This window comes from Aphidius gifuensis, linkage group LG4 (assembly GCF_014905175.1).
Source record: "Aphidius gifuensis isolate YNYX2018 linkage group LG4, ASM1490517v1, whole genome shotgun sequence".
Lineage (NCBI taxonomy): Eukaryota > Metazoa > Arthropoda > Insecta > Hymenoptera > Braconidae > Aphidius > Aphidius gifuensis.
The window spans coordinates 4,957,081-4,971,145 of record NC_057791.1 but is presented as its reverse complement, the minus strand read 5'-3'; the positions used below and the strand labels follow the sequence as shown (position 1 = coordinate 4,971,145).

Sequence of the window (14,065 nt, the reverse complement as noted above, 5' to 3'; positions counted from 1 at the left end):
TTAATTTTTCAATATTATAAAAAGGCCAGTTACATCAAATATAATATTAATTTAAAACTAAAAATGAAAATATGAAATAATGATTTTAAATGTCAGTGAATTTGTTAATTAAAACTAAATAGATATACATATTTATGCATGTATGAATTTTATGAGATTATAAGTAAAATTAAATATCAGTAGATCCAAAAATATGGCGTCCAACGTCACCTACAATACTTTCAAGACTCTGAGTTGGTATATGAGTATTAGGAAGTTCTTCACTAGGACTGAGTTTTGTAGAAGTTGCTTCAGGCTGTTCAAGTGTTTGCAATATAATTGATGGCTCAACTGGAGCTAAAGTATTTCTTTTGCTTCTTGTACTCATTGCATCATTAAGTTTAACTGTTGATAGAACTGTTCGAAATTCACCAGGTCTTTTTCCCGAAACATAAACTGTAATAACACTTTGTTCAGCAGGTTGTTCTTTAGCAGAAGGCTCCAGTACTTGTTCATCATACAAATTGAGAGATTGATATTGACGTTCACCCTCATTTGCAAATATTTCACTTTGTATAATAGTTGGAGTCATCAATACAAGTGGACTTTTTATTGGTTGTTGTAATCCTTGAGGAGATTGATTAAGTAAATAAAGAAGTGAATCTAAATTAGCTGCTGGTAGTGTAGATGTTGGTGTTATTACAACTGTATCCGTTAAAAATTCTGTTGCTGTGACTACCTCAGTTGAATGATCAATAAGAGTTGTTAAAATTTCTTTTCCTCTAAATGTTAAAGGAATCACTGTACTTTGTTCTTTTGTAAGTGTCGTTACGTATGTAGTTGTTCGAGTATTATAACTTGTTGTTGGAATAGCTTCTGCAATTTTAGTTTCACTAGCTCCTAATAATAAATTTCCTTTATTAAATTGTCCAAATTGATTGAGTAATAATTGAGAAAGCAATAAATTAGCCAAAGGAGCTTGACTTTCAGCATTCATTTTTTCTGCTGGTAGTGTTGAAATTACATTTTCAACTGAGTAAATTGTAGATGGAACAATTAAAGATTGAGATACACGTCGACCTCCCAAAGTAACTAATGTATGAGAAACACGACTTGTTGGTGTACTGTGTAAAACAAATTGTGTAAATTCAGTTTGTCCATTTTGATTAATTCCACTTGATTCAGTTGCAATTATCAATGATTCTTTACCATCAACTCCAATTATTGTACTATAACCATTTGGATTAAGTACTTCAACACTTGGGCTACCTGTAATTATATTACGATATTCTGTTTCTCCATTATTCAATATTGGAATAGTTGCTTCAGTTGGAATATAATGAGTAACAGTTATTTTTTCATTCTCTTTATTTGCTGATATATCATCACGTGATCTGCTTAAACCTTTTTGTGAAGTTCGTCGACTTGTATTACGAGTTCTCATTGAAGATGTTCTTGATGTTCCTTTACGGCTTGGTTCAAATGTAGCTTCTGTTGTCCGTTTTGTACTAAGACGTCCACGTGATTTTGTTGGTCGTCGAAAATTTTCTTGTTTTGAATTGAATGAAGTTGGAGGTACTGTTGTACTTTTTTCTCGTAATGTAAATTGACGACCATTTGATTTTGAGCTTGGTTGAACTCTTTGATTAGTTGCTGGTCGAATTTTTGATCGTGTACGTAATTCACTTGTTTCACTGTAGTGTTTTTCATTATTTCTTGGAAGAGCTGAAGAAACAATTCTATTTTTACCATTATTTTGAAGACTAGAAGATTTAGTAGCTAATACATCATTACTTCCTGTATTTGAGCTATCAATTCCTGATTCTGTTGATGTAGACAAAGATCCAAGTTTTCTGTATCTATTTGATTGATATGAACGTAGCTGATTTGCTTGACGACGAATACGTCGTCGTTTTACAACAAATCTATTACTTAATCTTGGATTATTTGGTCTTTTAAAAGCTTGATTATCCTGATACGTATTGTCTACTTTTTTTAATTCATCAGTAGTTGATGATGAACCTTCATAATCATTATTAACTGTTTCTGTATTTTGGTTATCTTGATTATAATTTATTCTTTCTATTTGACTATTTATTTTTGATCTTGCTTCAGTATTATCTAAAAATTCATCAGCTTCTGATAAATTTGGAAAACTTGTAGATTCATATGAAAAACGATTATTGTCATTTTCTTTTCTAAATCCATGTGGAACATTTTGCAGATGGTAATTAATTGAACCATTGTTTATTAAAGAAGCCACAGTAGTAGTCTGTGACCATATGTTTTTTCTGGATGATGTAGATGGTAACGGTGAAGACTTGGGAGATCTATTTGGACTTATGCGAGATTTTACAAGAGTATTTTTTTTTTTTGGTAATTCTACTGGAATTGTTTCAGTAATTTCTTTAATTTCAGATTTTAAATCATCAGAATTATTATTTAGATTTTCTATTGAAGATAATGTAGTCATAAAAGGTTCATTTGCATCGTTGTCCTGATCACTATCATATTTTGCAGACTGATATGACCGAGTTGAAGATGGAGTCAGCTTTGATTGTTCAACAGATGTTGATCTGATTGGGCCTCTATACCGAGAAGAACCTCCTCCAACATATAGTGAACTTGATCCTCTATTAAGTGGTTTTGCAAATGATCCTTTGATTGTAGAACCAAGTCGTCTATCTCCTCCAAAAGTTGGAGATGAGGATATTCTACCTGAAGCTCTTCCTCGCACACTAGATGTAAATGTAGGAGTTGACGAAGAACTTGAGAAACTTTTACGTCCTGAAAATCGTCGAGATGGACTGATAGAAGCTGCAGACGATGATGATGATGATAATGATGACACAGGTCTGCCACGACTTGAAAGGAATCCTCTATTTTTACTTGCAGCCAAAGTTGCAGTTATTGTTGGTGTAATATCACTTCGAGTTATTGTTGTTGCTCCTTGAGCATTTTTCCTCTTAAGTGGATTGAAATTTGGTCTATTACGAGACAAAAATGGTCTTATAATAGGAGTAAATGTTCTTTTTCTACTTGAAAATGTTAAACGTGACTTTTTTTTTGATGTATCATTATCATCTTCTTCTTCATTATCAGAATTACCTTCATCATCTTTTTGTCCTTCATCATCAGATTCATCTACAGGCTCATTTTCTTTATTACTGGGTTTTGATCCTTGAAGAACTTCTGGTGATGGTGATAAAATACCAGTAGTAGAATATTGAGTTTCAGTAACACTTGGTGATATTGATGTTGGAGATATTAAATAACTTGTTGTACTTTCTATTATTTGTGCATATCTACCATCAATTGACGTACCAATAACTTTTGATTGATAAAGTAATGTTTCACCATTTGTTTTAATTTGACCTTTGATTAATCTAACTAGTCCAGTTTTATGACCAGCTTCCTTAGAAGATGTCAAAGTTTTATTTTTTTCCAAGTCAATTTTTGTACTTGATGTACTCTCAATAAGAGTAGTATAAGTATTGTCAACAGGCTTAACAAATTGACTAGTAGTAAAATAAATTGTTGTTACCTCATCAGCATCAATAATTGTTCCTTCATTTAAAAATACTGTTTTGTTTAATATATCTGAACTACCAGAATTTATTGCAGTAGTAGTTTGTGATGGTTTTGGACCCTCAAGACTAATTGAACTCCTTACTAATTGAGCATAAAGCCCATCAATATAAGTACCATATACATCAGTAAGAAAATGTGTAGTTGTTTCATCGGAAATTTTGCTTGATCTAATAGTTGAAAGTATTCCAATTTTTGATTCATCAACTGTTTTTGTTGGTTTAATTTCAGCATTACGAATTTTATCTTCAAATTGTAAATTTTGTATACCAGAAGCTGGTAAATTTATGGCTCTTCCAGTTGCTTTAGAAATATCACCTAATGCAACATTTGTTATTGTTTCATGTCTAGAGTTGAGAATTGTTTGATTACCCAAATAAGAAGTTGTGAAATACGTAAATGTTGTGTAATAAGTTGTTGGTTCAATATTTACTGTTGAAGTTACCTCAGAATCAGAAGATGACGGTGCTTTTTCTTCAATCATAGAAGGTGTAAGTATACTTGTTTGAATTACCGGTGAATTATTTAAACTTTCACGATCTTGTCGCATGACTTCATTGTCTGTCTCTTCTTTACGTACTTTTTCAATTCCATCAAGAGTCATTGTTGGTAAATCAGGTCTATAAGTCTGTATAACTCCAAGTTGAACTCTTGGTGTTGGTGATACACCAGGTGTAACTAAATTACTAACAGTTTCTTCTCGGCTAGTTGTAACAGTACTACCAGCATGATAATATGTTGTCCAATATGTAAAAGTAGTAAAATAAGTAACTGGAAGTGAGCTAGTTTCAAGAGCTACTGGTGATTCAATTGCCATTGTTGGTCCTACTGTTTCTGTCATAACTTTTGTCACTGTTTCAAGACGTGAAACGACATTTGTATCTTCACCTTTGTACATTGTCGTAAAATAAGTAAAAGTTGTGTAACTTGTTCGTAAAATAACAGTTGGTACTGGCTCTACATCATGATGATTTGATTCTGAAAGTTCTTGATCATCTTGATTCACTTCAACATCTTTATCAGCATAAGAAACAAAACGTGGACCATCGCTTGACGTTGAAGTTGAAGAAATACCTGAAATTATTGATTTCAGGGTTTCTTTATCGGTTGAATTTGTTGTTGCTGTTACAATCATTTTTTGACTTGTCTCAGTTTGAGAACTTGAAACTGTTGCATTTTGAGATGGTGTTATCTCTTTTGTTGGTGTCACGAGTTTTTCTTCTTGTAATTTTTTATTTTTTAATGCTTCAAGATAAGCTAATATTTCTAATGGAACTGCTGCTTGTTCTTTTGGTTTCATATCAGCTGGTGTTGTAGGCATATCATTTATTTTTGTTGTTATAATTTCCATTTTTGTAGTTGTTTTCATTGGCTCTGTAACAATATTACTAAATACTTCTGTTCTTGTGTCAATTTCAATCTCATCATCCACAAAAACTGTTGTAAAATATGTGTATGTAGTGAAGTATGTTTTTGTCTCAAATCCATCAATTCCATCAACAAGCATTGGGCTTGGTTCTAGATTAATGGATTCATCAAAACTTCCTTCTATTGGAGCTTCTTCAAGGTACTTGGTTTGAATAGTACTAGGTGTAGGATCAGTAACAATTGATTTTGAAGCCATCACATTGTCAGTCGTAAATTCTTCATAGTCATCCTCGTTTAGTAGTGGTGATTGTGTTGATGTTTTTCGAAGTTCCATGTCCAATGGCTTAGTAGGAGTAATAGAAATAATTTCATCTGTTGAATCTCCAGATTGAACTGTTTGTGTTACTACATTTGTTTCAATGACTTCTCGACTTGATACATTTGATGTTGAATCTTGGAAAAATGTCGTTAAATACGTGTATGTAGTGTATAAAGTTTTAAAAATTAATTCATACTCTTCACGTTTAGTCACTGGAATTTCATCATATACTGAATCAGTAGAATTTATAATTTCCACTGGTAAATCAATGGTAGACAATAATAACGTTTGTGATTTTTGTGGAAGATTTATATCACTTGTTTCTTGAGTTTGATAAGTGGAACTTGAAGTATCTATTGTTTTGGAAGGCTCAATTGATGTTGTAATATTATCTTCACTGATTATATCATCTATAAAAATAGTTGTACTATCAGTAAATACTCTTTGTGTTGAAGATGGAGAAAGTATAGTTGTGCAATCATTTGATAATTCTTTACCATTATTTCCAAATAGATTTTTCGATTTACAACCATTTAATTTTCTACCACTGAGATTAACAATGTCATTAATATCTTCAGAATTTAAAGGTGACACAGTTGTCAATGTTGTACTTGATGAATTTTTACTAGTTTGAACTGTAAATTTTGGTTCATCATCAAAGCTAGTTAAATTCTCATCCATTGTCGTTGTTTCAGGATTATTACTAGAACTTGTTACTTTTCTAGATACCGATTGTACAACTGAAGTTTTAGAAGAGTCATCTTTAATATCTTTTTGTTCATATGGTGGACTTTCTGTATTTGAAGAATCATTATCATCTGATAAATTAAATAACATTTGTGAATCATCCATATCACCAGGAGTTGTGGAATACATATTTTCTTGATCATCTATGATATTTATTGATGATGTAGATTCAATTGTTTTTAATGTTATAGTTGGATTTATCTCATCAGGTACAATAACTGAAGTACTTTTTGGATAAGCTCTGGTTGCTTGGATAGATGATGTAAATGGCATAACTCCACCACCATCTGCTGATCTTAAAGTAGCATCACCAGCAATTGTTGTTGCTATACGTTCCATAGAAGATGATGATGTACTAGGTGAAAATACAATTACTGTTCTTCCAACAGTTGTCATAAAATCAGCAAATCCATAATAAGTAATTGTCTCAAGAGATTTTAATGGTTCATTTTTTGGTGTATCTTGTATAACTTCAGAATTAAGCATTTTTGGAGTTTTAACTCTGTATGGTTTAACATCTTCATCATGTATAATATCTTTTTCAAAATCAAAATCAGAATTTGATAATTTTACTGTATCATGTTTAACAGTATATGTAGGTAAATTAACTAATGGTCTAGATGGTTGAAATTTTTTATCTAAATCATTATTAAATTCAAGTTTTTCTTCAAATATATCATTTTCTTGATTTTTTAATTGATCAATTTGATTATTTAATGATGGAGTTGATAATATAATATCAGATGGTTTTGCTGCACTAATACCATCATCTAATTTCCATTTATTTTGTACCAAACTAGCTGATGGATATACCAAATATGGACTTGTTTGTTCTGGTAATGAATTATCTTTTTCATAAAAAATACGACTAGAAGTAGATAATATTTGAGCATAACCCCGTCCATCAAAAGTAGAGCCAAGAATTTCAGTCACGTATTCAGTACTAGCACCGTCTTGAACAAATGTTCGTGTTGTTTTTGTAAGTTGACCAATAGGTGTTGTCAGTATACTTGGACGTAGTAATTCAGAAGCAACTAATGACGATGATTGACATTTTAAATTTTAAATTTACATATATTTATTATATTCATAATAATGTTTTTTTAAATATTTAATAATATTGTATATTTTATGTAACACACAATAAGGAACATGCCCATGAAGATAGATAAGCAGTCGTTGGAGGCAATGATGGCATCCACGTTGTTGATAAGAAGTTGAAGAAGGCGGGCAGGGACATTGACACAGACGGTAACAGTATAAGATAACCAGAACAAAAAAAAGTAAGAAAGAAACAAACTTTAGTTTTAAGACGAGCCCAAATAGTTTAATTATTGATAATTAGTTTTGTAAATTAACAAATTCATATATATTTTTAATAAAAAGTAAATATCTGTTTTACAAATTGTATTTAGCAATAGTATAATATTTTATTTTTTCAAATAAATCAGCACTACCAATATCATTGACTATTCCACACTAAGTCCAGATTATTTTTTTAGATACACCATGAAATTTCAACATCATACTGTTATGATTGATTTATTGTCTACTTCAACTTTACAAAAAAAAAAAAAATAAAAAAACAATTATATTTATAAACCGTAATTTATCACTGTCATTTGCAGTACTGATTTGTCCAAAAAAATAAAAAATAAACAGTCACTACGACTACTTTAATAATAAATTTATTAATTGATATTTTTTTTTTTCATTATTTTTTGTAAGACAAAATTTTAACTGTCTGTATATTTTATACATTGAACCAATAAGTAAAGCAGATAAGTACCTCAAGTTATATATAACGCAATAATAAAATTATATTTAATATAATAATTTACACAAAATTTTCAAATAAAAAAAAAAGTAAATTGTTAGTAATTGTTAATTCAAGGCCTCACTTATTAGTATGTAAACACTTTCTCTCACGTTTATACATTTTCAAAGCATACAACAAACGAATTCAAAACAAATCCATAATAAATAAATAATTAAAGAAATTAAATGAAATATAATATTAAAAAATCCATTTCATTTATTTAACCAGGTTAAATATTTAATAATAATATTCATAAATTTATTGCCACTGTGGTTAAATGCTTAAAAAAAAAAAAAAAAAAAAATTTAGAACAAACTATTAGAATACCAATGAAGCAATACATTACTAGTAAAAAAAAAAAATATTACGAGTTATAAAAACTGAGTCATTTGTTGTCTATTATACAAAAAACCAAAGCTATTAAAAAATAAATATTAAAAGCTTGTATATATATATGCAATATTAAGTTTTATACAAATATAACAGTCATACGAATAATAAATAATAACTAATTAGTTTCATGGTAATTATATTTTACAATACTATTTATGTTGTAATAAATCGATGATAAAGACTTACCGATTTGATTAACTCTTTTTTCACTTCTTTTCCAATCTAATTCTCTTGAGTCAGCTGAAACGAAAAAAAAAAGTAAAAATTAAAATAAACATTCAACTTTAAAATGTATTGGCATGACTACGCAACAATATATTAAAAGTTTAAGTAATTATTATATTTTTAATGTAAATAAAAATTTAAATAATAATTTTTATTGAAAAAGGAATTAAGTAGTATTTATGGGACGTGAAATGGAGAAAAAGTTTAACGTTTATGATCATTTATTTAAACAAATATTGTAAAAATAAAAAAATCATTATGATAATTAATAGAAATTGTTTTATACAGGAACAATAATCTAACAATGATAACTCGAATCTCAATGTCATACAAGTTAATAAATTAAACATACAATTAATTATAATAATGACGCAATTTAAAAATTATTGTATATAAAAAATTAGTAGAAATTCAACACAGAGAATGTCCTGTTATTGGTTGAATGAAAAAAAAAATATTATATTAAGCATAAATTAATCATCAACTTTCATTGTATATTGGATTTAATATAGATATAAAAATATGACTACGTGTGTCTAGTCAATAAAATAATCAGTTGTTCCTGTAAGAATATTTTGCAATATTTATTAATACAAATAATAAAAAAATATCAACTTTTTATTAAATATTAATTAACAATATAGTATAATTTAAAAAAAAAAAAATTTATAATTAAGTAGTTAATGATAATAATTTAGTTCAATTTGAAAGTTAAGAAAGAAAAATACAAAAAGAATTAAAAATTTGAATTAAAGTGGAATTTAAATTACAAAAATATTCAACAACTAATTTAATCATTACATATTAATAATACAATGAATTTTTTTTAATATTAATAAATTAATTATTAAAAATAGTTAAAAATATTTATTAATTTTCAAGTTTTTATATTTATTTTTTTCTTTTGAAAAATTAGGAAATTTCTAGTATTTAATTTTCATAATTAATTACTTAATTAATTTAACAATACTATTTATTAATTTTTTTCTTTAAATTACTTTTAAATCTATCTATTAAAAAACCAAGGTGTATATTAAATTTTTTTTTTCTTTACAGTGTAATTATTGACACTTGTCCTTGATAACAAGTTATGAAAAAAAGGTGACCTGTCGTCTATATGTTAACGGAAAAATTATACCTCTATATGATCATTGAAAATTTGCAGGTGCAGAAAGCATGATATGAAGAGACTCAAACATCTATATCACTTGATCAAACACAGTTTACCGCTTTGTTAGTCAACTCTACTAAAACCGCTATACAATGTTATATAGAATAAATAGTGTTCTACATTATAATTAAATCACTTGCATGTATAGAAAAAAAAAATTCTCACATTAATTTAACGCATGCCCTCCGTTGTTAAACACTTAGTTATATCATTGAATAATACTATATAATAATATTTAAATATATATATTTTTCCTTTTAAAAAAATTAAATACTTGTCTATTATTTATAATTAATATTTATTATTTTTTTTTTCAATTTTTACTTTATTTTTCAATTTAATATCAGTATACTTTATAATGTTTAAAATTTTTATTTTCAAGGGGATTTAAAGTCGTATAAAAAATGAAATTTGATTCATAAAAAAATATTTATTATTATTTTTTTTTAACTTGATTTTAGTAAATTTAAAGAATAAAAAATTTCATTTTCATAGCATTCCAAATTCACAAACTTGTTTTGTGATGTAAATAAAAAAAAAAAAAATATTATGATTCACAATAAAATAACCCGAAATTTAAAAACATGTTTATAACATGTTTTAACATATCTATTAAATTAATTTTCTAATAAACGACAAAATAATTATAGCAATATTTACATTGACAAATTATTTTACGACTTTTTTTTTTTTATTTACAAATAATTAATTTCCGCAAAATTTATGCGGGAATATATGTATATTAAAAATAAAATAATTATATATTTTATAACTTGACGACAGTATTATTTACTACAAAAATATCTTGAAAAGATTTTTTTTTAAAAGTTTATAAACCGTATATAACTCACGTGAAAGTTCCAGACATTTTATTTAATTTTTTTTTCTTTTTCATTTTTAGGGAATATAATATTATGCGACAGTAATTTTCAAATCAAATTAAATATATAAAATTCAGTCTATCAATGTTAAAGTTAATCTGTGATAAATATAAACAGTATCATTAAAATGACCATAATTTATATTTCATTATTCGTGTATGGTTATGGTTACCATAAAATCGACCCTGATATCTTAATATAGCTGTTTTAACCATAAGTAATATGGCATTTACCAGAAGTTTATTTATTTATTTAATTTTTTTTCATTCAATGGAGAAATAATGTCGACTACAACGTTATTATAACGGATTTTATTTACGAGGAACGAATTTCCACTATCGAGAAACAAGAAAGGTCGGGCATTCCACATTTCTTATTTTAGCTATTCTTGCTATTCAGTCATCTAATGTAGAGCCGGTCGATTAACGGTGATGTTTCAACGTGTGACAATAGTAGAGAGGTCAGTAGAGATGATGTCGTATTCCAGCTACATCCAAAAGAGGATATCATAGGTCATTTTTTTTTATATATATATACACGTATGACCCGGTAAAAAAAAAACTTATTCCAATTTTTTTTTTCTATCATTTTTACGAATCTACTTTGTATTTTATGTCAATTTTTTTTTTTTTGCTATTCTTCGTAACACTCTGAAATTGACCCAATAAAAATTTTCAAGTATTTTAGAGCTAAAATACTCGAGCTAAAAAAATTAAGCTTGAATGGATTTTTTTTTAAAAACAAAATAATTACTTGGAGGAAAAACAAAACTCTTGATTAATTAAATTGATTATTTATTGTTTTTATTTAATCAATTTTTTTTTTTTTTTTTAATTTTACGCATCAAAAATATGATAATAATCTTAAATGCTAAAAAAATTAAAAATATGTTTGTCACAAATTATAGTTATTTAGAAAAGAAACTGATGGCTGATCGACTGGAAGTAAAAGCGGAGAAAGTATACTCAACATCGATTGAGATGAGGCTCTATAAACAACTTGTATTTAAAAAAAAATAATTATAATTTATTATTTACGTGTTTTTTTTTTTCCTTCTCTAAATGATCATCTTGTAATCGAAATGTCAAAGTTCATGTAATTTGATGAATATTAAATTTGCAATAAGGTGGAATTATAAATTGTAATTTTTTATTTAAAACTTCAAGGTAAATATTTTTTAAATTGTTATGCAGTTAACGACCTCATATTTTCAATTTTTATTCAATTTAAAAATCACCTGTTTCTTAAATTATTTCAATAAATTTTTCATTAAATATTTTCATTTTATTTGTTAATATCAATTTAATGAAATATTACTGAAAATATACCCGCCAAATTTATAAAACACATTCTCCCTTCATTTTTACTCTCTCCATTCCAAAAAAAAAAAAAAAGCTGTTGGAATTTGGAAAAAAATAAAATTTCTCTTATAATGAAAATATAATTAATACAAAAATTTAAAAAACCAACCTTGTGAAATAGCTACCAGAGGCAATGCTATCAGTAAAAATCCAATGACGTTGAGAGAATATACAAGACTTTCAAGTCTACGACCTGGTAGCAGCATCTTGTGACCCATTCTGCACCTGTTTCTCTCTGTAATTATCTTACTTTTTTTCTTTCTTTTTTTTTTTTGTTTAAATAATTATCTCACTTATTTCACTTGTAATAAATAATAACAATAATATATTAAAATAATAAATATGTGTTTGATTTTTTTTAATAATATATTATTATTTACACCATATTAAAATAATACCCTTCAGGTGACACATTTTTTCAAAAAATTATTCTAAGATTAATTTAAAGGAAAGAAAGTTATATTTTTTTATTAATTAAATTATATATATATTTAATAACTTTTTTTATTTATTTTTTTCACTATCAAAGTGAACCTTCTTATCGCGTGATTTAGTGAAGACTGGATCGTTGATGTTGACCAAGTATTTTTGCTCAGTACCGGAGAAAGGTAAACCTCCGATATTGCGTTGTTCCCCTCTTTTAAATTTTTTACCAAGACTTTAATTCCAGCTCCAGCTTGTTTTTAATACTTTATATATATTTTATAAAATATATACCAAATTTCATACAGTAAAAAAAAAAAATATAAAGACAATGTCAAAAAGTTAATTAACATTTACATTTTAGTAAATTGTTAACTTAAATTTGCGTATATCAATGATTGATTTTTTCAAATAATTTTTATTATTTTTTAACACCGAAAAAAAAAATAAAGATTGTAAGATTTTATATGTGATCGTTTCATTGGCTGAATAATTAGGAACAATATAGATAGTCATTTCAAAAAACTTATGTGAAAGTTTTATTAAATTATTATGACAAAAAATTATGTTTCATCTACCCCTGGTTAAAAAAAATTACAAATATATTTTACGGATAAAAATCTGGTGAAATTACAAAAAAAAAAAAATAAATAATAATCAACAGATTACTTGGGAAATTTATTGTAAAAATAAATTTTTTTTTTTTCTATCCAAAGAATTTAGAGAAAATTCATGCGAGATGAAAATCCGTGCGACGAAGGTGCGCCATCATTCTCTTATAAAATAAAAAAAACATAATGATTGTTTTGATAGAAAAAAAAAATTTATGTTTAATTTGTTTGAAAATATTTTTCTTGATTATTATTGTATTTTTTTTATTTTTATGGAAATAACAATTACTTTTAACAGTTATTTATTCAAGGTTTTGTTTATTTTTTTTTTTTTTTTTCATTAATAATAAATTATTATTTATTCCTTGCATAGATTGCTAATCATCATGGCAATAAATAAATATAAAAATACTAGCGATTCACCTTGCTCGTTATATTCAACTCATCACTATATAAATATTATTTTTGTAAACTACTGCAGTAAAATCACCATATGGAAGTATTTTATTCACTACCTGACAATTTACAATTGTTGACAATTTTTATTACAAACAAATTTTATTATGTAAAAGAATTAAATGAGAATACTTGAAAAAATTTATTTATTTGTTATATTTAATGTTTTTTACCCTCTGAATTTTATTTGTTCTAGATTGATTTAAGTGATTAATAAATTATTTGATGCAAAACAATTAAAATGCATTTTTTATTGTTGATAAGATGAGTTGTTTTGTGTATAGTTCATAACATTGTCTGAATTACAATTAAACCCATCAAATATTTGTTTTAAATTAAAAAAAAAAATTTAAAAATTACAGTAGCTAATATAAAATATTCAATTGTCATTGTTTATTTATCATTCAATTTAAAAAAAAAAAAAAAAATCATTCAATTTAATATACCTATACGTATATTCAAAAAAATAAAATTCATCGCATTCTAGAATTTTTCTACAAAGAGAAAAAAAAACCCACGAAAACATTCCACATGTTAATTTTTTTTCCACCGTGTATATAAATTTTATTCAAGAATTTTTTTTTTTTTAGAAATTGCCATGCTTCTACGATTGGAGTGAAAATAAAAAAAGATGCTACTCAAAAATATTTTTTTTCTTGTCTATAAATGGATACCGAGTATCAATGAATTAAAAAAAATAAACAATGTATTATCAAATTTAATA

At 26.3% G+C, this 14,065-nt stretch overlaps 1 protein-coding gene across 1 annotated transcript; it reads right to left on the bottom strand.

Moving 5' to 3' along the window:
• Nucleotides 1-34: 34 nt before the first annotated feature.
• On the bottom strand, nucleotides 35-12,197 carry LOC122854758 (nuclear pore complex protein DDB_G0274915-like). The gene is made up of 3 exons (XM_044155703.1): nucleotides 11,961-12,197; nucleotides 8,400-8,453; nucleotides 35-7,035 (listed from the first exon to the last, which is right to left on the bottom strand). Exons 1-3 carry the CDS (start codon nucleotides 12,067-12,069, stop codon nucleotides 170-172), a joined length of 7,029 nt encoding a protein of 2,342 aa, XP_044011638.1. The 5' UTR covers nucleotides 12,070-12,197; the 3' UTR covers nucleotides 35-169.
• Nucleotides 12,198-14,065: the final 1,868 nt, after the last annotated feature.

Bases quoted from the DNA above. Each gene is read 5' to 3' on its own strand.
- LOC122854758 (XM_044155703.1), bottom strand. From the start codon at position 12,069: ATGGGTCACAAGATGCTGCTACCAGGTCGTAGACTTGAAAGTCTTGTA. The intron at 8,454-11,960 runs GTTGGTTTTTTA...TTTTCGTTTCAG, and splicing joins TCTGGTAGCTATTTCACAAG to CTGACTCAAGAGAATTAGAT. The intron at 7,036-8,399 runs GTAAGTCTTTAT...CATCGTCATTAG, and splicing joins AAAAAGAGTTAATCAAATCG to TTGCTTCTGAATTACTACGT.